This window comes from Vigna radiata, chromosome 7, assembly GCF_000741045.1.
Source record: "Vigna radiata var. radiata cultivar VC1973A chromosome 7, Vradiata_ver6, whole genome shotgun sequence".
In the NCBI taxonomy this organism is placed as follows: domain Eukaryota; kingdom Viridiplantae; phylum Streptophyta; class Magnoliopsida; order Fabales; family Fabaceae; genus Vigna; species Vigna radiata.
The window spans coordinates 35,459,707-35,484,436 of NC_028357.1; the positions used below are offsets into that span (position 1 = coordinate 35,459,707).

The window sequence follows — 24,730 nt, forward strand, 5'->3', positions numbered from 1 at the left end:
AGTTGTTGTGTTTTGTTTTTTGTATGAAATATCCAGTGGCATTGTTATTCTTTTTCTGTGTGGAAAGAAGTTTGGAAAAAATACGGAATTTGTTTGCCTCAGATTTCAGCAACAGGGCCATTGAGCTTTGTGATATATCTTAACTAAGTTGTTTTTTGCTTGATTATTCTAGGAAGTAAATACTCTCAATTTATCTCTGTTGAATATGTGCAGGACATGAATTTTGCAACATATGGCATCAGAACAAAAGTGACAAGGAAGTTAAGCACCACATATATGCATTTCAAATGAGAAGCGCAGTTGATGTTCTNGATGATGGGTACCAGTGGAGAAAATNTGGGAAAAAGATAGTAAAAAACAATAGTTTTCCAAGGTTAGTGTCACACTGCTACTTTATATTTTAAATGGAATTTTCTGTCTTTTTTCAAGCAAATGCAGGGGAATCTTAACTCTAAACTTGATTCTTCACAGTCTTCATTTTAAGTTTGATTTCATTTATTATAAACTGAAGCTTATAACTAGACTGTGAATTTTTTCTTAATTTTTTTAAGTGTCAGAGTCATTCGTTCCTTATAAATCCAAAATCTTGTAATGATTGTAAATCATTTTTTTTACACGAACTACTGAGCTCTTTGGATAACTAGATTAGAGGTTGTCGAATAAAAATTTAGATTTAAGGAATTAAGTTCACCAAGACATAGATTTGTGTATATATATATTGTTCATCTCACTAATATTTAAGTGAAGTAACCTAAAAACTCTCAACAAACACATTTGAAATTTCACTATAATGATGGGTTGATGGAGGCAAAGATGAATTTCTAACACCCTGCTTACCTTTTTGTTGCTTCATTTGCTTTCATGTTGAGATAGGTTGGACAGATCTTTCAAAAAATTGAATGTCGTGATCAATCTAATGGAGGTATATATTATCCGCAATGTTGTTCGTTGGTNCCAAAATTGTTAGAGGTGAAACAATGCCTCCTTTTACTTTCTCCTGTCCTGTTTTCTGATAGGGAAGCTGAAACTTCATAGTACATGACAAAGTCCTAAAGTTCAGTGTTCCGCTACTGGATTGTGACTTTTGTTTTTACTAGCATCACACTTCGCTAGTCAATTATTTACTTCCTTTCTATTTCTACAATATCATGAAGAGATTATATCAAACTCAGTTGGATAATGAATATGTTCTGTTGGAATTATGGGTGGAAATACAAATTGTCTTTTGTATTTCTGTCACTTATATTTTCTTTTATCTAATTGACATTTTTACTGTCTACTCCTTGAAGGCGCATTGCATAAAGGATTGCTTTTAATGGGAGATAAGTATACTTATGTCCTAGGTGAAAAGGAAAATTTAAAATTAAAATTGGATACGAACATTTGGACTTCCTCATTGTTTTTTCTCGTTATCTTTGAACATGAGTTATACTTTATGGTTTTAACGTTTGTTGCAATAGGCCAAACGAATAAGCTCAAGTTGTAACCTTTGGTTGAAAACTGTAACTTCTATAGTGTTTGTTTTAAAGGGTTTGTTCAAATGTGAAGCTCTCTTTCTAATTTGTTGGAAAAATGAAATTAGACGAAATACTTGAGCTTGAGCTTTGGTACTCTCCATGAACCCAAAATTAATAAGTTCTTGTCTTTCTTCATATAGGAACAAGAAGGTGCTACACTGCTTGTATCCGCCAAGTTTAATGTAGTATCTGTCCGTATATACCTTCAGTTTCAAGAGGTAATAATTGTCCGTTTCAGTTTATAGTTACTATGTTGCTTCTTGATTTTGCAGTTTTAATTCTAAATATTAGTAGCTTATTTCAATTGTTTTACTTTATTGTTTTGCTTCTTTAAATGAATAGTTGTAGCTGAAATAGTATATACACTTTATGTCAAATTACTCTTATATTATTTTAATATTTTTCTTTTATCATTTCAGGAAATTGTTGATGCAAAGTTCGGGTTTTCTTTGAGTACAAGAAGATTATCTCATGTTAGCAACATTTTGGGAGTTTATTATATTTTTTAGTATAGAATTATAATTAGTCTATTATGTATTTTTAGTGATTATGGATGAAGTTATAATTACATTTAAGTTGAATTTAGTTTTATGTTATTATGATGACATTGAGAATATAATGTTTACATAATTGTAAATGAATGTATGTTATTTTAAATTATCAATAAAATTAATTTTGAATTATTTTTTTGTATTTTACAATTTTATATATTTTATTAATTTTTTTATTATTTTAATAAGCTGGTGAATTGAATATATAAAAAATACAGATATTTTTTGTAATTAAATAGTTGAAAATAAAGGAGGTTAAAAACTCTCACAAAATAATAGCCAGTAATAGAGGAGATTTTTACCTTCCACAGAAAAACCTCCGCAAATTGAATGTGATACCGGAGGTCGCAGAAAACCCTCGCAGATAGATTGTGGCGACTCAAACTGCGGAGGTTTAAAAAACCCCCGGAAATTATTTCGCGGAGGGCGAAAACCCCCGCAAATCGTAAAAAAAAACTCCCCTACTCTCCTAAATGACGTTTTTTTCGTAGTGAATAACAAGAAAGAAGAATTCAAGAACATTAGATTAAGCAAAAGAATATTCAAGAAGAAGAAGAAAATTCAAGAATAAGAAGATTCAATAACAATAAAGAAGAATTAAAGAAGAAAAAGATTCAAGAAGATGAAGAATAAGAAAAATTCAAGAAGAATTAAAAGAATGTATCAAGAACAGTTTAAGAAGATGATTAAAGATTTAAGAAAAAGAATTGAAAAAGATGCTTCATAAAAATAAAGATTTAAGAAGAATTCAAGAAGAAAAAGATCGAATAAAAAAAATTCAAGAAAAAAGAAGATTCAAGAAGACAAGAAAGAAGAATTCAAGAAGAAAAAGATCCAATAAAAAATTCAAGAAAAAAGAAGAGATTTTTAGGAGCTGAAGTCAAGACACTGGTGAACCGAGGGGTGAAGGTTTGGTGCATCAGTGGCACAAGTGGCGGAGACGACGGCCGGAGACGAGCGGCGGCGGACATCAACACCGGACAGATGCGAGACAAAAACTAGAGATTGTCCATTGAAACATAAATGCACAGGTTGAAAAAGAAACTTTTAGGGCCTGCCGACAGCCATGGCGGCCGACCGCCGGTAGACAACAAAGACAGCAGAAGCGGATCAGACAAGAAAGAATGAAATATTGTATTTCTTATTCCATAACAAAGAAAAAGTACAATTGATATATATAATTGTTTAGAGCAATATAAAAAAGGAATATGAGTATAAAAAGGGATATTGGAATTATTTTATTCTCTATTCATATCTATGCATTTATGTTCATATATTTTTATACTTATATTTCTTTCTTATATTACTCTGAACAATTATATATATCAATTGTACTCTCTCCTTATTATAGAATAAGAAATACAATATTTCGTTCTTTCTTCTTTTCTAACAAATAATATTGGTACATTCACAATATCATAATCATAACATCTTATACTTCCATCAATACATATACATCCTGAGTCATTTTTTACATTTAGAAACATTTAAAAATTGTTTTTTAAGTTCATCAAACATTCTCTCCCTTAATTTGATTCATCCAGTAAGTTAAATATATCTTGTAATTCGTTCAACCAACAATTTGCTTACCCAATTAAAGGCCTCAACACACTTAATGAATTTTTATTCACTCACCAAATTTTTGAATGAAAACCTTGAGGAGTTTTCAACAAAAATAATTCATCCAACCATGAAATGTTTGTCCAACAACCAAAATTCTTGGAATTTCAATTAAATTAATATTGTTTACCAAGATTAAATTCACCTATAAATCAAAATGTTGAGTTTTCAATTAAATGAATTTCACTTAATGAGAGTTTCGCTAACATAATAGCTATGCATAATTTAAAAATAAAAATTACAATATAACAAATATCTATTTAGTTCAAATTGATATTTTTCATTTTTTTTTTCTAACAATAACTATTTCGTTCGAAAATAATATTAACTTGAACCAAAATGACTTATTTACTACTAAAAAATACATAATATATCATTAACATTCATCTCAATATTCAAACAATTTTACTATATCAAAATAATATTTCTTACAATCATACACGATAATCACGTCAGCTTCACGTACAAATCATTTCTTAATTATTTTCATTTATTTATTAAGGTTTATTTGTTTAAATTTCTAACTCGTTGTATAAGAAACTAAATCATTATACACAATACTCACATCAATTATCTAAATATATTCCTATGATTTTTTTGCTAATAGAGATTCATATTTATTCTAAAAGAATCACACATGAAAATTTCTTAACTTCCAACATGCAAAATCTCTCCCAAATCAACACAATAAAAAGGTAAAGGAAAACTTATACTTTTTCTGTTTTTCACTTTCTACGGTGTATTATGATTTATAAAAAGATGAGTGAATTCTTCAAAAATCTAATATAAAAAAAGACAAAGAAAATGTGTTTTAGAGAAATGGAGGTTTTTGTAAAATGAAATTTCAATAGTTTTATATTTAAATAATAAAATATTCATATTGATTATATCAATTCTATTTCTAAACAATTTACTACGTTATTGCAGTCTATTTTATTGAATATTTGCATAATTTTAAGAATATGAAAATTCGAATATTTATTAGAGGTTATATTTTTTTCTTTTGGATATTTTATTTTGAAAAAAAGTTATACATATTTTTAATTTGTATGGTTTCTATTCCATGTTAAATGGTGGATAAATTAAATCTTCTTTATAATTAAGGAGATATTTTATAACGTCGCGCATAACTAACTTCAATTTTTTTCTTATTTTAAATAGTTTTAAATTTTAAAAATATCCTAAAAGTTTAACCAAACATAGTTTTAGAAATTTCTAGCGATAATTTGTAGATCATAATATTTATGTGAATTACATTTATAGAGTATAAAATCATGAAACAAATGCTTGCAAGTATATTCAAATTCTATTACGCACAAATTACGTCATTAATAACGTGTTTAAGATATTAATTTTAAAATTTTCAACTACTTACTTAATCAAAAATATTTATATACAATAATATTATTTATTTTTGTCCAAAATCATGTCCGCACAAACTTCCTCAGTGAAAAAAATGTTGGAAGAAAATAATAAATAAGTTTGGGAGTGGACATAAATCAAAATAAATTAAGTTTACCAATATTAGTTGTCAGCTAACTATATGGATTTTTTTAATTAAGTGATAAGGGTTAAAATGAAAATAATGTAAGATGGAGTATGAGTCGGTGACATTATTAAATAGTATTAATTAGTGAAGTCAAATAATAGTTTAGGTTGTGAATTAAAAAACATAGTACACCTTTTAAGGACACATATATATTATGCGTGAGTTAGAAATTAAGATATTCTCCATGTTCTCCATTGTAGATCATTTCTTCACAGTATACACTTTTATTTATATAGATAATATGGCCTACTTTGTAATAATTTAAAATTTAGTTTTAAAAAAATCGAAGATGAAATTTGATTTCCGAAAAATCGAATACCGTGTTAGTTTTCAATTTAAGTTTTTGTTTTTTTTTTTCTAAAAATGAAGGACAATGATGGAACAATGATAGGAAAAAACAAACTAAAATATAATAATTTGAAAAATAAGTAACAAAAAAAAATGAATATTTTGAAAATGAAAGGTTTAGAAAAAAAAATTAAAATTGAAAATTCAGAAAGATAATTATATCGAAGTATAATATTTTAGAAAAGAAATATTAAAGAATAGTAATTTAGAAAAATAAATTTAATATTTTCGTAGTATCTCTTAAAAATCGTGACCAAAGATAATTTGAATATATTTTTCTTTCTTTGATCTTTTAAGTTTCTTTTATAAACAAAATTTCAACGAAATTTTGGATTTTATGACAAACAATTGAAACTTTAATTTTCCTTAGACTTTTATGGAAAGACATGATTCATAATGTTTAACATTGTATCATAATCTATAAGTCGATATTAATGACAATTTAATACGTATTTCTAACTTATCATTCATTGCATCTTTTTAATAACAATTTCATGATGAAATTCACTTCAAAACATACAATATTGTCTTAAGAGAACTAAGATTAAAGATGACAAAATGAGTTATAATTTGTAGGCGATTTATTTCAACTACTATAAAAATTTACTTTAGATGATTTATCTAAAGAGCCACCATAATGGAAACGTTAAATAATCATAGTCTTACTTACACATTTTGCAACCTAATAACAATGATAATCCAACACAATTGGACTTTTCATCAACGATTACATAATATAATTACTACAATATAGACATCAAAAAGAAGTTATTGAAATCAACTACCGTTATTCACTTCAAGCGGTTAACAAAAAAATTATGCACAGGTACACATATCAAATATGATATCAATGTTGCCTGAATGTTCAATCGTTGAAAAACTGGCGGCATGCCCTCAGTCATGGCCAAACATACTAAAAAACAATTGAAGTCGTTTGTGGAAGGTGGACTCAAACAATTTAAATCATGGCTCATCAATGAGTTCTTAGTAGGTTAAACTTTGTAATATGGGCCAAATAGTTTAGGATTTCTTTAGGGCCTTGGGTCATAGTGTATGATTTTAGGTCTAGAGAAGATGAGCCCTAAGGAGACACATGAATCTAGGATAAAAACCTAACTTGGACAACAAACCTTGTAGAAGCTTGTAGGCCCTTTCCTATAGTAGTTTCCAATTTGCTATCTTTTGCAAGAGACATGTTTTTGTCATGTGGCATGCTCATAAGGGAAATGATTTCTCCTTTAGTAGTGGTCATATGTCACCCTCTTAATGGAAAGGGTTTTACCTTGGCCTCCAAGTTAAAATATTAGGGTTTTGCCTTTATAATTTGGAAACACATTTAGGATTACCTAAGTTTATAATTAGATGTGTCTTTCTCATGTGAATTCACCATTGAATTAAGTATTGCTATGCTGCCAAATTTGTGTCATATTGCTTAACTTAAGTCACCAAGACTAAAACACTTCATCTAAGTTTTCTTTAGTCACCATTTCTTAAGAGTTGATCAAACCTCTATTGAGAGCACATTAAACACCAAGATCAACCTCTTTCCTTGCTTGAGTCATATAGCTTGGAGATAGTGTTGTCAAAATGGGTTGAAATCCGCGAGCCAACCTGGTCCACCACAAATTTAGTTTGGGTTGGGTTAAATTTTTTTTGAAACTTAAATGTTGACCAATTTTGAACCCAACTCACTCGGGTTGAACTCTTACTAAGTCAAGTTGGCTAACCAATCCACATAATTTTTCTAATAAGTACCTTTTGTTTGGTTAGTCATTTTGCAAAATATTGCAACCAAGGCTTACATGTAATTATTTTTTATTGAAATAATTAAACATGAAAAATCCATAAATCTATACTCAGTAACTTGATTTCTATGCAAAAATAATTTTGAATCCCTATGAAGCTACTAAAATTTTTGTTAAGAAGATTTTATGATATCTTTATATAAATGAAATCTTTATGTTTGATTGATCATAAATATAATTTAAGACCATTCCTCTTTATTTAGATTAGAATTTTATTTTTTTTGTTATTTTTATTAATTGAAAAAAAAAACTTATGATTAAGTGAGCCAATCCGTCCAATCCATCAACCTGTAATGAGTCTGGTCAGGTTCAAATTTTGTCAGGTCGATAATTAGTAAATCGAGTTAGGTTAGTTCACTAAGTATCCATTGTGGGTTGAGCCAGATTGGACTAGATGACCCGTTTTGACAGTACTACTTGAAGGAAAAACCACTATCTTTCTACATCTAACAAACCATATGTGTACCATATTTCCATCAACATTAAGTTTTCGTAACTACCAATCCATTTAGAAGTCTCTATTGTGTTTAAGTAATCAGATGTGCTTATTCCATAAAAATCAATTGAAGTTTTATACCTAAACTTGCATAGTAAAAAATCTCATAACAAAGTTAAACAATTTATTCATAAAATCAATTCAAGTTTTATACCTAAATTTGCATCATAAAGAATCTCATAACAACATTAAACAATTTATTCAAACCAATAATCTATCTAAAAAACGTAGAAAAAATTATTGTAACTCATAAGACACTATCTATATCAACTATGACAACTTCATGTTTGATTTAGTGTTTATTCATTTAATTTCAAATATAGTTATCTTCATCTAATTTGAGATGTTTCACTTAAAAGTTTTAAATGAAATTTTAATTACTCTCAACTAAATATTCAAATATTTTTTTAGCAATTTTGTAACTTCAATTATGATTCCAAAACTTTATTTATTTATATTAAATAAAATTTCAATTTTCTTATTTATATAATTTTAAAATTAATTTATCTTCAGGAGTATAATTATCATAATAATGATGATAATAACAATAAGAGATAAAAATGAGAATTAACGTTATTTAAAAATTACTTCTACAAATTATTATGTTTCTTTGCATAATTGTTTTATTTTATTTTTTCAATTTATCAATATTTTAGTTATTATATTCAACGTTTATAAATTAATAATTTATACAAATACTTCGCACTGTTTTTTACAACTCTTTCTTTCCTTTTTAATTTTTTTCTTATTTACACGTTTAAAAAAATTAAAAATGGTTTAAAATATATGTATTTATAAATAATTATTTCTTCAATTTTTTTTATAAATTATTATATTATCTGCAGTTATTTTTTATAAATTAATATTTTTTAAACCGATTTTTTTAAATATTTTCTTAAAATAACTCCTTTCTTCCATTTTAAATTGAAAAACACAAAACATTAAAATCCAATTCAAAATTCAAAATCGTGGGAAATCAAATTTCGACTTATCTTCTTCACTATAATTCAATAACTTTGTTCATAATTTAACTTTTCAAAGATGGGAAAAGTTGAATATGTATAATAAAGTATGTTATTTGCGTAAACAATTGACAGAATAAATTATTATAAAAGAAACCAAAGTGTGTTAATTGAGTTAAAAAATCCCAATTATATTTTTGTTAAATAATTTTATTCTAAATTTAAAAAATAGAGAAAAACCACACCATAAAGAAAGTAAATAGAGGAGATAATTCGACCCATTATTATTCAAAGCAATTCTCAGCGCGCCAAAGGCATTAGTTAAAACGCGCGTGAAAGTGACGCGGCAATTATTAAACCCTAGAACAGGCACTCTTCATGCCACCTCTCTCCTTATTTCGCAAGACGCAAACGCTCTTGGCCGTTAGTTACGAGGTCTCTTTCCAATTGTCAGCGTCAATCTCTTTTTCTATTTTCTATTTTTTATTTTTCCGCATAAAAAAATTACCAGAGGGAGAGATAAATTCCATGCCACTCTCCCACCAGAACCTCCCTTTTCCCTCTTTCGCCGTTGATGGTGCTTGCTGCCGGAACTTCCGCCGTGGATGGACGACGGCGATCCTTCCCTGTCCGATAAAGAGGAGGAGAACGATGAGGAAGACGTGGCGGACATTCTGTTGCGAATTCCGATCGTCGATGCTCCCATACTCGTCTTTGTTTGCTTCCACAAGGCTTTTCGCTCTGAACTCGATCACCTTCGTCTCTTGGCGGAAACGGCGTCGTTGGAGAACGAGCCACGCCGTTGCCGGCAACTGATCCTTCAGCTTCAACGTAGGTTCCAGTTTCTGAAATTAGCACATAAGTATCACTGTGCTGCGGAAGACGAGGTCAGTTTCAGTCTACGCTCTGTTTCGTTGCTAATAGATGTTGTTGACGAAATACACTTTACTTGTGAAAGTCGTTTAGTTTGTAACTAACAGGTAAAATGATCAAGTATTGAGTGCTATTGTTTCAGCTATGATTTCCAACTTTGTTACTGCAAATGAAGCAGCAAAAAGAGTGGATATAATTATAATTTGTCTCTGTCAAGATTCTCCTGTTAGTTTGAGTAATTTGATAAATAAACCTTTGATTTCAAACTTCATTATTTCTTTCTTAAACTGCTTGGTTCTTTTGTGCTAAATCCCTTTACTCATCTTCTGGGGAAGTTTTGATTTATTTATTTATTTGTTAATTTTATGTTTTGACGGTGAACTGTAGGATAGAGACATGAGGAAAAAAATAAATAAAATTGAACTAGCTACCCAACCAAGCGATGGAGAGAAAAATGTAGGTATAACAGGTGATATGTGGTGATAGGAAGAGACATAAGAGACAGAGAGTTCATGGGATATTTGATATATAGTAATGTCTAGAGAATTAACCAACTTTTGGTTACGCTTTAATAGAGATTATACTTCTTTTAAATTAATCTATATTCACATATTTACTGAATTATTTAAGGTCATTCGGATTTGATTATGCTTATCTTTTCATTTTTGAAATAACAATTTATATTTTATTTTTTTATTTTTTATATGAAATGAATGTAAAATTTATGTCTCAAATTTATTCATATTAGGTAATACATATTGTTCTTGTATCATGTTTATTCAAATATGTGTTAAATAATATTTCATAAAAAATTATATTATCAAGAATTTAATGTAAAAAGAAGACATAATTTTTCTCTTCAATATCGAATAACAATTAAGAAAACTATAATTTCATTAATTCCAAAATAAAGTAAAAATAGAATAAAATATTTTTATAATTTAAAATAAGATTTTATATAAAGCTAAAAATAGAGTAGATATAAAGATATTTATTTTTTCTTCATTTTAATTTAAAAAATTAAAAAAAATATTTATGTTACTATAGACATACTAGACACATGTTTGACTAATCTAAATATTACAAGTCAGAAACTAAATTTAATAATATTCATGGATACTTTATTTGTCTTGTCTAGGCATACAATTATTGAATTGGGATGCAAAAATAATATTTTTACTGCTGCTGGTGTTTCACTTATGTAGTTTTCAGTATTTTTTGTTTTTTTACAAAGAAAATTAAATAAGAAATGTCAAATCCTAAAATTAATTGTGACAAAAGGACCTTTTTTTGACTTTTTAGATGTTGATGGTACACTAGTTGAGTAACTAATCAATACAATTTTTTATTAATAAAAACATTGTTTTAACATAAAATTCTCTAATTCCTAAAATTAAATAAAACTCAAATAAGTCTTGAAATTTTTAAGGTTTTATTTAGCCTTCAAAGTTAATCAATTAGTTTTTCATGTTATCGCTAACCATATGCTATTATTATAATTTAAAAAGTTTCCCCTACAGTAAAAAAGAAGTTAATTTCAAAGATTTAAATGAAACTCTAAATAATTTCAGTGACTAGTTTGAGTTTTTCTTTGTTCAAGGGAAATGATAGTGAGATGCAATTTTAAGAACTAAATTGACCTTTTCTCGTTCTGTTCATATTCAATCATCTCTACAAACAAAACTATGAAAAGAGGATTGCATTGCCTTCTTTTCTCGCTCGATACGTTTCTCAAATATTTGTCTTGATAACTGCAAGCGCATGTTTGGAGCTGAAATGCCTGTCTGTGACAACTGACAATGAGCTTTGTGATTGTTATCTAGTCAAGTTGACACTTCTGAATATCAATTTTGAAACTTTTTTGGCAGGTTATCTTTCTTGCACTGGATGCTCATGTGAAAAATGTCGTTTGTACATATTCGCTTGAACATAACAGCACCTCGGAGCTTTTTGGATCTGTTTTCCACTTCTTGGAAGAGCTGATGGTTCCTAAAGAGAATATTTCGAAGCTGTTCCAAGAACTTGTGTACTGTATTGGTATCTTGCAAACCTACATCTACAAACATATGCTGAAAGAAGAAAAACAGGTGGCTGTTCGCAATTTTTTGTGATTTATGAAAATATACTCTAGTTACATGAACTGTTCTTCCGTCATTTCTTTCACTGACAGAAATGCATTTATTTGGTTAATTTGTTTCGCTTTTGTTTTGTTTAATTCCCATTAATCTGAACCTATTGTGAAAGACACTTGCTTCATTAAGTGCAGTTAAACACGTTCCATTAATTTGTTGACATCAACACTGGATTATTGCATATAAGACAATTTTAATATAAACACACTACCAATGAAAATAATTAATTTAGTTCAATTTTTAATATATCGAATTAGCTTTTGTTATTAATCTAATAAAATTTTCTTACTATTGATTTATACAAAACACAAATACTTATAATATTTGATAGGAGTAAATGAGAAAAATAATATAAAATCGTATATAAATTATAGAATGGTTTCTAAAAGGGATCAATAGTTTCTTCTAAAATATGTCTTATAACAAGAATTGGAGGAAATATCTGATTTTTTTCTTCCATTTTTCTTATGGGATACAGATCATGATGTTGAAAGCAACTTATACTAGGAAATTAGCGCTATCTTGTAATGTGTAGGTCGGCACTTTTATCTTGTTAAAAAATATCAAACTGCCCCAAAGCCCTTTACCGCATTATTGCGAAAGCTAACTTCTATCTGTTATCATGACTACTCTTTTTAAGTTGTTATTGGTGGATTTTATGGTGATATAGTGTATTTTATTAGAAATAAGGAGCTTTTGGGAGAAACACTATACATTACTCCTAATTAACTTGTGTAGTAAATTTTTAAGTACAGAGGCGAATAAAGGACTGACCACGCAGCTAATTATTTTTCGTATTTATAACTGACTAATTATAGCATTGCTGCATAAGAAAACAAATCTATATTAATATGCTAACTAGTCTTGATGAGTATCATGACATTCTCTTAACTTGGAGCTTACTCAGGTCACAGCTTGTTATGAATAGATTCACTTGAAGAAAACAACTAACAATATATGGTAAAATGCAAAAAAGCCTGCTTTCAACTTTAGGTATGTACACTTAATCAAGTGGTCAAACCGTCCATCTTTATCTAGTGTTAAGACTTCAATAAAACACCTTGCCCAGACGACTTTAATCTGAGACTAATGGGTAAATCACTGAAGACCTCTTAATTGAGTGATCGAGTTAAGATCTATTTTCGCCGACATTTGAAAAGGATGAGAACTCATTCTTTCTTTATTGAATGGGCAAGACAAAACCTATGTTCAACAGACGTTAATCCGACCAATGAAAGTGTTCACGTTGGTGTCAATTATGTCTAGCTATTTGGCTTGGTACACCTTTATCTTAGATGCATGGTTAAAATTTAGTTTTGCAGCAATTAATTTCTTGTTCATATGCTTTGTCAATTTCAACCATCTGCATCACTACGTTCATTCTAGGATAAGAAAATGTACGATGGGAAAAACAAGACGACACACAATACTAAATTACATTTTGTGGCGTATTTTTAATTATGACCGTATTATCTAAGGGGTGTGTGTGTGTGTATTTACGTGAGCAAGTATATAGACAGTCTGGAATTCTGAAACTCGTATTATCAATTTTGTGCACTACTGCTACTGCAGGTTTTTCCCCTGTTGTTGGAGAAATTATCAACTGAAGAACAGGCCTCACTTGTGTGGCAATTCATATGTAGTGTTCCTATATTGTTGCTGGAGGAAGTTTTGCCATGGATGGTATCCTTCCTTTCTGCAAGTAAGCAATCAGAATTTACCCAGTGTTTAAATGAAATCGCTCCAATGGAAAAAGCCCTGCAAGAGGTAGGCCACACAATTCAGTAGTAATTCATGTATTTGAATAAACTTCCATTTTATACTAATTTAGATACCATTATGAAGGTTTTGGTTTCTTGGCTTAGAAGCAACAAACAAACCTTTACTGAGACCTGTTTTCAGAGTGGAGAATTTCAAGGTGTTGAGGGTTTCCTACATATAGAAAGATCACTAGAGCTGAGTTCTGATAGGAAAAGCGAAGAAACTTCAAGTATGACGGAAGTTAATGGTCGAGAAATAGAAGATGGGGCCAACCAGGTTAATGTCCTTCATTTTTGGCATAATGCCATCAAGAAAGATTTGAAAGAAATTCTGAAAGAACTTTACATACTAAGAAAATCCAGCTGTTTTCAGAATTTAGACTCAGTACTTATCCAACTAAAATTCTTTGCCGATGTCCTCGTCTTCTACAGGTAGTGCTTCTGACAATTTGTTTTTTTTGGCGTGACTGGAATCTGACTAATTTGTTTTATGTTATTTACTAAAGTTTCTGAAGGTCTCTTCTTCTCTGTTATCTAAAATGCTTATTATTGTAGTTCTCAATCGTCTAATTACTTGATGTAATTCAATTATTACAGCAACGCTCAGAAGAAATTCTTTAATCCTGTACTGAGTAAATATGCTTATGGCTGGTTGTCCAAGTCTATCGAACAATTTCTGAGTGAAAGTAACATTGAGGATATACAACAGTTGCTATTCTATAACTCAGAAAGTGGAATACCTTTGACCAAGTTCGTAGAGAAGCTTTGCCGAAAACTTGAATCATTTGTGTCAGGAGTCAACAAACAATTTGCTTTTCAAGAAAATGAGGTATAATATTTAAGTCACTAATTTCTTTATCTGGGAAGGCAGGGAATGAAATTAGTAATAGGGAAATTGTGCTTGGCCCTTCAGTTTAACCTCACACGCAGCATTTTTATAAAATATCCAAATGTGCTTTGGAACTATTCTAAACTTGAATAGTGTTATCATTTTTTTTATTAAGATAGCAAGTAGCTGTACCTAACCTATCCACTTAATAAAAAACATTGATGTAATGTTCTCATCCATGAAAATTTTCTTACTCAGAGAATAGAACAAATAACTATTTGTTTTAGAATATCAATTTATAGACTTTCATATTTTTTCCACAAATTGAGTTTCCTACCCGAGAGGGATGCTACATGATAACATATAAAAGAGTTACCAATATGGAACCTTTATGTTTTTTTATCAGGTGTTTCCCATATTTAGAAAGAACTGCAGAAATGGAATGCAAGAGAGACTTCTATGCTTGAGCCTACATATGATGCCTCTGGGGTTGCTCAAATGTGTTATAACTTGGTTTTCAGTTCGATTGTCTGAAACAGAGTCCAGGTCCATTCTCTATTGCATAAAGAAAGGAAACAATTCTGTCTGTAAAGCTTTTTCATCATTGTTACATGAGTGGTTCCGCATTGGTTATTCAGGTAAAACCTCTATTGAAAAATTCAGACTAGACTTGCAAAACATGTTCAAAAGAAGATGCTTTAAGTCACCTGAACAAATTAAGGAAGCTCATGGATTTTCTTTCTTAAATTCTGAGCAGCAGCTTTATAAAGTCTTTGACCAGAATTCTTTGTCCTGTTCCTCCTCTTCTGCATCCAGTAATGTAAACAAGCATGAGATACCATATTCTATAGGAATTAATCTGCACATATTTTTTCCTGCCACAGTTGGGAAGTTATATCAGTATCCTGCATTACATGCAGCAGAACTATGTTCTATTTCCTTTCTTGATGATCCGAAACCAATTGACCTAATATTTTTCTTTCACAAAGCTATCAAGAAAGATTTGGAGTTCCTAGTTCTTGGCTCAGCCCAGCTAGAAAAAAATGATAAGTTGCTTATGGATTTCCAAAAACGATTCCATCTCATATATTTTCTTCATCAAATCCACAGTGATGCTGAGGATGAGATAGTTTTTCCAGCCTTGGAGGCAAGAGGAAAACTAAAAAACATTAGCCATGCCTACACTTTTGATCACAAACATGAAATTGAACACTTCAATAAAATATCTCACATCCTTGATAAGATGTCTAGATTACATCTTTCAGTTTCTACAACTGATTCAAATGTAAAGGAGATGGGACTGATGAGGTATCAGCATTTATGCAGGAAGCTGCAAGAAATGTGCAAATCCATGCATACATCGCTTTCCAATCATATAAACCATGAGGAAATAGAAATTTGGCCTATAATTAGAAAATTCTTCACAAATCAGGAGCAAGGGAAGATCATGGGATGCATGCTTGGAAGAATAAGAGCAGAAATATTACAAGATATGATACCTTGGCTAATGGCATCTTTGACACAGGAAGAACAACACGTTTCAATGTTCTTATGGTCCATGGCTACTAAAAATACAATGTTTGGTGAATGGTTAGGTGAATGGTGGGATGGGTACAGTTTAGCGAAGGTAACGGAGGGCTCAAACGATGCCCCTCCTCAGCCTGTTGAGCCAATGGAGATCATATCCAAATATTTATCTGAAGAAATTCTAAATGAATTGCAAGAAGAATCATCTGCCACCAAAAGCATAAATTTTTTGGAGAAGGATCGTGTTGGTGATAATGTTGGGCTGTCTAACTGCAACCACAACGATAAAGTTAAGGTTCACAATGCAGAAAAAAAAGATAATCAATGTTCAAGAAGCACAAATCAATTTCATGATCACGACAAACATGCTTGCAATGAGGTAGCAGATTTCATAAATCCGGTAGTGAATGTAGGTAAGTCGTCTAGGCTTTGTGACGAGTCTGGGCGTTATGACCGACTTTTGAAATTGAGCCAAGATGATTTGGAGACTGTGATAAGAAGGGTGTCTCGTGACTCTTGCTTAGATCCTCAGAAAAAGTCGTACATAATACAGAACCTACTGATGAGGTTGGTTTTATTGGTTATTTTCTGGTATTCTTTTTTTAGATGTTAGTTAAAAATCCGTTCACATGCCTTCACCTAACATCCGAAGCTTATGGGAGAGTTGGTAAATGACATGGTATTAGATCCTTTATAACCAACTCAAGCTTTTGAAAGAGGTTGTAAACTACAGTTTCATCTTCAATTTTAGCGTAACAATTTCAGTACCCGGTTGGTTTCATTTGTCAGTTTTACTGCTGAATGATCCCTTAGTCAAATTTTTTTCAACTTTTAAAATAGGCTAATTCTAACATTCAGTAATGACAAAGTTATGCAATTTAGCGTGATTTTCCTTACCATTAATATTTGGAATAGAGTAAACCTACCGTAGTCCTTGTGAATCAAATGATGCCTTGGATAGTTGATTGAATGCCTGTGAATTAGAAATGAGATACTCTAACAACCAGTATAGAATATTGATATTTAGATTTGGCAGAAGTTTGCCTACACATTTCTTAGCAGGCGGTATTCTACCGCGTAAATATTGAAATGTGATATGCGGAGCTAAATTGCAGCTTTCAGTAATTTATTTCACGCAACAGATCCGCTCGTGTGGAGTTTAACTTTAGTTTTCCACATAATTTCAGCCGTTGGATTATTAGCCAGCAGATCTCTTGTACCGAAGTCGGTATAAAAAATGATGAACCGGAATTTCCTGGGAAGCATCCATCGTACAGGGATCCTCTCAAACAAATCTACGGATGTAAACACTACAAGAGGAATTGTAAGCTTTTTGCTCCATGTTGCAACCAACTTCATACCTGCATACATTGTCATAACGACGAATCAGATCATTCAATTGATAGGTAAAATTATTGTGTTCAATTGATGTTTTAATTATGTTTAAAAAAATTAAATGTTTAATTTTTTGAACTGATAACTTCTATTTTGATCTTTGGCCAATTGCCTAAATATATATAGAAAATCTATTACAAAGATGATGTGTATGAAGTGCTTGATGATTCAGCCAATCAGTGCCACATGCTCAACAATTTCTTGCAATTTATCGATGGCAAAATATTACTGCAGAATCTGCAAATTATTTGATGATGAAAGGTAAAGTAGTTTTGTTGGTCTTTTTCTATACTTTACCTTAAGAGAAAATTTCATATTTTTGTCACTTTAATTCATTGGCGGGTTCTATGAAATTATCCATACTATAGAACACTCAATAGTTATTGAGATTTGTGTGTCCAGGATTGCACACTAATCTCTTATTTTATGGTATAAATCCCATTAGTTAAAGAGATAATCGGAGTCTAGGAAGGAGCTAATAAATAATTAATTAACATCAGCAACTTAACGTAAAAACTGTTGATCAAAGGCCAAATATAACTACGTTATTGATCCGCGACTTTGTGTAACTATATTAACAATTCTGATTTTCATTAGTATTGATAGTATTTGAATTATATGCCATCAGCTAGCAAATATGTGAATGCGTATTTTTAAAATTTTGGTTTTGAACTTAATTAAACCTCAATAAATAGGTTTGTAAGGTTAGAACTATCAAACTTAAAAATAGACTCAACAATAGATTTATAATAAACTCTATTACAATTTTAGAATATAAGTTTAGATTTTAACTCAGAAAGAAAAGACTTGTATAATAAGAACTGTCCAAACTTTGAAAGATTACATTGGTTATATTTATAGTAAATGTTGAATGTCCACTTAGAGCTCGTGTATTGATGGCTGCACTGTATGACAGCCTTCCTTTTATCTTTAGTCCGAAACAGAGTGCAGTGATTTCTTTCACTCGAGGACACTACAGCACTAAAACCTGTCTCTACATGAAATAAGCAATCTTGATCCGTAAGTTTGTAGAATGCTACCCATACTCTCTTCATCTTTTTTATCTTAAAGACAAGAGTGCTCTTGTATTTGCGGTAGTTATTGATTTTGTATACATAGTTACTAGTTTGCCAAGAAAGGTGTTATTGTAGTTGCTAGTGTTAGTGTGCAGTACATGATATCATTTTTCAAATGTGTGATATTTTGAATGTTGGAAAGTGATTATTTCCTCGATAAAATTGGATCCTAATCGGAAGTGGAAAAATTATTCCCATTATAATTAATTACCAGAAACAACAAAGGTCGACCCCTGAGTGTGTTTACATTTCTATGCTAAACTTCCCAATTTTTGTTACTGCATCTTTAATAATTTATTTTAGCTATTGCATGAAAACCTCTTTTGAAATGTTCAACAGAGAAATCTACCATTGTCCTTACTGCAACCTGTGCCGAGTTGGAAAGGGTTTGGGTGTAGACTACTTTCACTGTATGAATTGCAATGCCTGTATGTCCCGTTCTCTTATGGCGCATACATGCAGGGAGAAACATTTAGAGGACAACTGTCCAATTTGTCATGAATATATTTTCACATCCTGCTCTCCTGTAAAAGCCCTCCCATGTGGTCATGTGATGCACTCAACATGTTTTCAGGTACTTCCTTGTATTTTTTTCCCCTCAAAAACATCCAACAAGTACAGAAACAACCTTAGTAGCATTTGTGACGGTACTTTCAGGAATATACAAGCTTTAATTATATCTGCCCCATATGTAGCAAGTCACTTGGAGACATGCAGGTTAGTTATTATTCAATATTATCACGTATAATAGGATATATGTTGATCATATTGTTGAAAACCCGTTTGTCATTGAATTTGACATACTAACACGCACTGGAAACACAGGTATATTTTAGGATGTTAGATGCGTTATTGGCTGAAGAGAGTATTTCCGATGAGAAGTCAGGTCAAACTCAGGTTTGTGAGCTATTTTTCTTATTTATTGTGTGGTTTTCTCAAATGCATACTTTGATGGATCCTATAAAGCTGCAGGCTATATTATGTAATGACTGTGAAAAGAAAGGATCAACTCCCTTCCACTGGCTCTACCACAAATGCCCTAGCTGTGGTTCCTACAACACCAGAGTTCTATGATTCCTCTCCCATCAAGACCTTTACTTCTCTGTTTTAAATACTAGATTGTAAAACATTTAATGTTTATCTGTATTGCTTGTGCCTAAATAATCATCCTTGTTGTCCATCACATTTTAATTATCTTTCTTTGTAAAACACTAGAATCATCATTGCATCATTAGTTTGAAAAACATGAAATGTCATCAGCGACAACTTTCTACAAGGAGACATTCGTTGTTTCATATATATATATATATATATATATATATATATATAAAATACATTTTGTGACAATCAATCAATTAAATTACTTAATTTTCTACTTTGATTATCTAACAAAAATATTAACAACTTTCCAATTTTTGTACACTAATAAATAATAAAATATAAAATAATAATAATTTAAAAAATTATTTTAATTAAATAATTATGAAACCTTTAAATTAATTTATTATCTTATTGATTTCATTTTTCAACAATTATTTACATAAATTATTAATAGATTGCTTTTTATTTTTTCAATGTGTATAATTATAGTAATTTTGTGAGTCTAGCATGAAATTGGTTAAATCTCTCTGTAGACTTATCTTTTCTTCAATGCTTAAATTCGTTATTTCCTAAACACAATATCATCTTTTAAAGTGGATTTGGACGAGAGTAATTGAGAAGATTTGGTGATAAATTTTTTTGTTGTTTATTTGAATAGATTTGGAGGTAATTTTTTTTAATTTGTCACATAAATTAAATCCTACACTAATTCTCACAAATTTTACTTCCAAATATATTCTCACTTACTTACAAATCTATTCAAATAAACAATAAAAAAAATTACCTTCAAATATTCTCAATTACTCTCTCTCTCAAATCCACTCACTCAAGTGAACAAAGACTAAATGTCACAATAAAATGTGACATAATAACATTGATTAGAGTAAAACAAAACATTGATTATTATATAATATAACTGACTTAAATATATTTTTATTACTTAGCAATATAAATTTGTCCCTCAAAATATTGACATAATAAAAATAAAAAAAAAATTGTAAGATAAAAAAAGTGATAAGAATTAAAATATTATAAACTTAATTGAAAAATGAACTTTGATTTATTTATTTTTTTCATAAAGACTAATAAATAGAGTGGAAACAACAATAAACTATTCTTTTCATTTAGGGAATATTTTATCATTCAGAACCATGTCAATTGCTTTTTTTTTTTTTTTTTTTTTGCCTAATATTGAAATACAACAATAGAAAGTAAAATGAACTCTCGTTATGCTTTTATAAATGTACCTGACCACCACTTCATACACACAGCTAGGTAATTTGTTTGTATTTACAATCTGCCAGCTAAAAGTAAACAAAAATAATAATAAAATGATAATATAAAATTATTTGAAAATTTGCATTATAAGAAGAATATTCGGATTTGTAAATTTATAACTTCTTTGTTTTATTTTTCTAAATTCCTCAAACAAAGATGATTTGCTCAACCTTCATATCTAGAGTTATTTGATATCTTCAATTTGATTAAAATGCTTCATATGGAACAAATGCCTCTAAATCAAAATGTGTTTATCAAATGAAGACTTGTATACATATGTTAAGTATTATCTTCTTGTAATATAATTGAAAATAGAGACCTCATAAGATACTAGATGAGAGAAAAAAGTAAAGAAACATTCCCAGTACTTTTAGGACTTTAACTAAATGTAACACTATCATACTTGAAAACTTAACTCTAAAAAGGTTTAGCAACTAAAAACTGAAGAATTTTTTAGCACAAAGATTGATGAAATATCTAGTTTGGATTGTATTATTTGGCTTTGCATATAACCAATGCAATGGAAAGTATCTACATCTACAGATAATGTTGTAAACTCTATGAAAAAAATCTATCAAAAGCTTACCAAGAATAAAAGAATCCAAAAAGGAAACCTAGTATATCTTTTCATTGTGGGAGAGGGAACATATATTGCTCACTAGTTGACACTGGTAAGGCTAAAGCAGGCAGCAGCACTCTTCAATTCATTCTCAGAAACATCCTCTGTGCACTTTCTTATGTCTTTCAGTGATTCCTCTGAACTGCAGGCACAGATTTACAAATACTGTATCAAATAAGAACATCTCATCTCACTGCAACTTCATCATAACCACTTAAATTTCTACTACGCATTCCTTTTGTGCAATTTCTGCATTGACTCTCAGCTTCATTATTCAATAAGAAAGAAGCCTAGCTGATTGTTTTGCCAATTAATTGAAGGTAGACTAAAATAAAATTGTTCCATTTCTATATTTTAGAGATGTATACTTGCATTTTTATCTACTGTTTTTTCTTTCTGATTATAAAAATGTTACATTGTTTTGAATCAGTTCCGATTATTTGCTTTTTATTCCTTAATTTGTGACAACTGTTTGAGAGGCCCTCAAATAAGCTATAGTCTACATTACTATGCTATAAACTGCCTGAAACCGAAGGATACTCTGATCTAAGATAAACACTCAACGAAAGTAAAAAAAAAAAGATGTAGATTGTAAATGAAATTAAAACCTTATTAAACGACCAAACGACCAAACTATGTTTTAGCTTTAAGAAGATGTAAATGTTGCTCATTCTAACCAACTGAAAAACATGATTAATGAATCTACCTTGACTCGTAAGCTTCCTTGGAATAAATGTAGGATTGTCTATCATCAAGTGAATCAAAAATGGGAGGCATGTCAACATAATCCTCAACAACATTTTGTTGAATGGGCAATGGCTGTGAAGAAAGCATTCCTACAGAATGGTCATTATTTGAACAAGGGTACTGAACCCACAAAGGATTCATGGCATTATCCTTGGAATCTAAGTAGAGGGAGCTATAATCCATACTGTTACTGTTGGAATAGGAATGTTGCTGTGACACAGAGAATGCAGTGACATTATTGTTGTAAGTGTTTGGTTGTGGAGTATGATGATTAAACAATGGGAGTGCATTATTGTTAGTACATGGTGTCATGCCCAATTCTAATTGTGAAGTAACATCATCCGGCATGGGAGGATGTTGTTGTTGCTGCCTACATATTTGAAGCTGTTGATAAACTGCATGAAGCTCTTCTTCTGCAAGCCATATTTGATATTGTAACCTACAAATCTCTTCCCAACAGCCATGCACAGGATACTTATCTCTATAATTAGCTTGAATAATGATAGAGTCCATGGCTATTTTCTTCTGGTTAGGCTCCAAAATCTTCAATATCTTAACGATGTTGCTGACTCCAAAAAGCCTGTGGACATTGAGAAAAACCTTGGGTTGGTCTGCGGGGAAGTAGGGTGCAAGAAGGCATTCAGAAGTGCATTTTCTCCTCTGATGTTTGCATGCCGCACAGGCTTGGGTTGTGCCACCCTTAAGGGTCATTGTTGAATCCCCCAGCAGCAGCTGCTCAATGAATGGAAGAAGAAAGAGAAGAACATTAGTGAGAGAGATGAAGGATGCAGTTAGAGGAAGAGAAAAAGATAGAGAGGTAAGAGTGGAATGGTAGCATGCATGCTTTATTAATATGCGGATCTGGTGGCCATTGAAAAGACCCAGTAAAACGCCAGCTGTAGGGACATCGTGTTTTCTATACTGATGCCGTTAGGGATAGGTTTGTGGAGAATGTGATAACTCCTAGGTTTTAGGTTCTCTCTAGGTTGTTTTCTTTTTTCTTTTTTCTTTTTTTCTTTTGCTGCTTCAGATTTTAAGCTTTCATAGATTTTCCACACCCAAACAATCTATTCTTCAAATAACTTATCTTTTTACTATATATTCTGTATTCTTTCACATATTCGGATTTAAATATGATTTTCACTGTGTGATTGTGATGATTCTTTTTTAAAAAGATTAACTCGTGTATAAATAAGAAAAAAATATCTTTTTTTTTTACAACAATTTATATAATAATTTGTTATTGATCTATTTATTGTAAAAAAATTGTTACCATATCATAATATATATATAAAATAAGTGAACTTTGATTTTTATTTCGTTAAAATGTTATTTTTTATTTTCATTTTCTAAAGTCAATCACTACTTTTAGTTTGTGATTTATTTTAAGATGCTCTTAGTGTTTGTATTGTTAGTCGTGAACAGATTCATAGGTTAAGATGATGTGTTCTGCCTTTGTTTTTCTTTTGTTTGTTAGGATCGATTTGTTCAACTTCATATTTGTTTTTTCTTGTGTTTGTTGAAACCACTTTTACATTGAAAGAGGCTTTTTATTAACAGATCCCTGTAATGTATTAATTAAACTTTCATAAATATGTGTAATGTATTAATTAAATTAGTATAATTGTTGATTAATTTCATATATCATCTAATATATATGTTGTAATACCTAAATATTTTATAACGTTAAAAGTTCTTAAGAAATTCCTATGATCATTATTAACCTTATGATAATATGAAAAATATTAAATATCAGTTAGGTATAATGAAAACACATGATAGTTTAAAAACTTTATAATAAATTTATCATCACATTTCCATTAGAAAGGTGTGCGTTTCAGAGGAGAATTTTGTGTAGTGAAAAGATGATATGGGGGCTTCTTCAATTTTAAACATGTTCATAATTCACTTTAACAAGGGGTGGCTTTTTCTGACTTTTGGTAATAACTAATTTTATCTTAATAAAATTATTTACATATAAAAAATATCTATTTTATTTTTATCTTATTCTATTTTTTAATTTATTTTATCCTTTTTTCCAGTAAATTATCGTAACTGAAATATTAACTGACAAAAAAATTACAAAAATGTATGAAGTCGTCGTCCTAGTTTATTAAGAAAAATTATGAAAAAATATAAAAAAGAATATGATTTATGAAATCGGGATATTCTAGAGTCAGTTACTTATGAAGAAGATATTAATATCGCACAATCTTGTTAGATGTGAAATATTAATTAATCTTATTTTTTATGTAAATCTTTTAAAAATTATGAAAAAAAGAGACTGACTTCACTTTTATGTATTTTCATTCCAATTGAAAAATTAAGAATAATGTAGTTTTTATTAAAAGGAGACTTTGATAGGATTGATATTTTTAATTTTAAAATTTTAATATTTTTATTATCAAGTAAATTTAAAACTCGACATGATAAAAAAATTAATTACCAAACAAATTCAAAACTTGACATAATAATTAATAATTTTGAAATTATTACAAAAACTTTAATAATACTTAACATTATAATTAATTGTTTCCAAGATTAT

General features: G+C 29.9%; 3 protein-coding genes across 5 annotated transcripts; 2 read left to right on the top strand and 1 right to left on the bottom strand.

Annotated features, from left to right (window-relative positions):
• Positions 1 to 47: 47 nt before the first annotated feature.
• On the top strand, positions 48 to 2,092 carry LOC106767941. The gene is made up of 4 exons (XM_014652909.2): positions 48 to 373; positions 874 to 922; positions 1,658 to 1,735; positions 1,937 to 2,092. The coding sequence occupies exons 1-4, from the start codon at positions 288 to 290 to the stop codon at positions 2,024 to 2,026; spliced, it is 303 nt and encodes a 100-aa protein (XP_014508395.1). The 5' UTR covers positions 48 to 287; the 3' UTR covers positions 2,027 to 2,092.
• A 7,165-nt stretch (positions 2,093 to 9,257) lies between these two features.
• LOC106768741 (zinc finger protein BRUTUS-like At1g18910) lies at positions 9,258 to 19,632 on the top strand. Of its 3 annotated transcripts, none has more exons than XM_014654029.2 (12): positions 9,260 to 9,735; positions 11,590 to 11,808; positions 13,426 to 13,620; positions 13,699 to 14,045; positions 14,211 to 14,442; positions 14,849 to 16,536; positions 17,157 to 17,375; positions 17,491 to 17,625; positions 18,780 to 19,014; positions 19,098 to 19,157; positions 19,266 to 19,337; positions 19,407 to 19,632. In XM_014654029.2, exons 1-12 carry the CDS (start codon positions 9,454 to 9,456, stop codon positions 19,512 to 19,514), a joined length of 3,792 nt encoding a protein of 1,263 aa, XP_014509515.1. In that variant the 5' UTR covers positions 9,260 to 9,453; the 3' UTR covers positions 19,515 to 19,632. The 3 variants fall into 3 exon arrangements, with proteins under 3 accessions (XP_022639276.1, XP_014509515.1, XP_014509516.1); XM_014654030.2 differs by having other exon boundaries at positions 19,413 to 19,632; XM_022783555.1 differs by lacking the exons at positions 18,780 to 19,014; positions 19,407 to 19,632 and having other exon boundaries at positions 9,258 to 9,735; positions 19,015 to 19,157.
• Positions 19,633 to 21,477: 1,845 nt separating this feature from the next.
• On the bottom strand, positions 21,478 to 23,223 carry LOC106766366 (LOB domain-containing protein 27-like). Its single transcript, XM_014651099.2, has 2 exons — positions 22,145 to 23,223; positions 21,478 to 21,580 (listed from the first exon to the last, which is right to left on the bottom strand). The coding sequence occupies exons 1-2, from the start codon at positions 22,894 to 22,896 to the stop codon at positions 21,478 to 21,480; spliced, it is 855 nt and encodes a 284-aa protein (XP_014506585.1). The 5' UTR covers positions 22,897 to 23,223.
• Between the last annotated feature and the right edge of the window lie 1,507 nt (positions 23,224 to 24,730).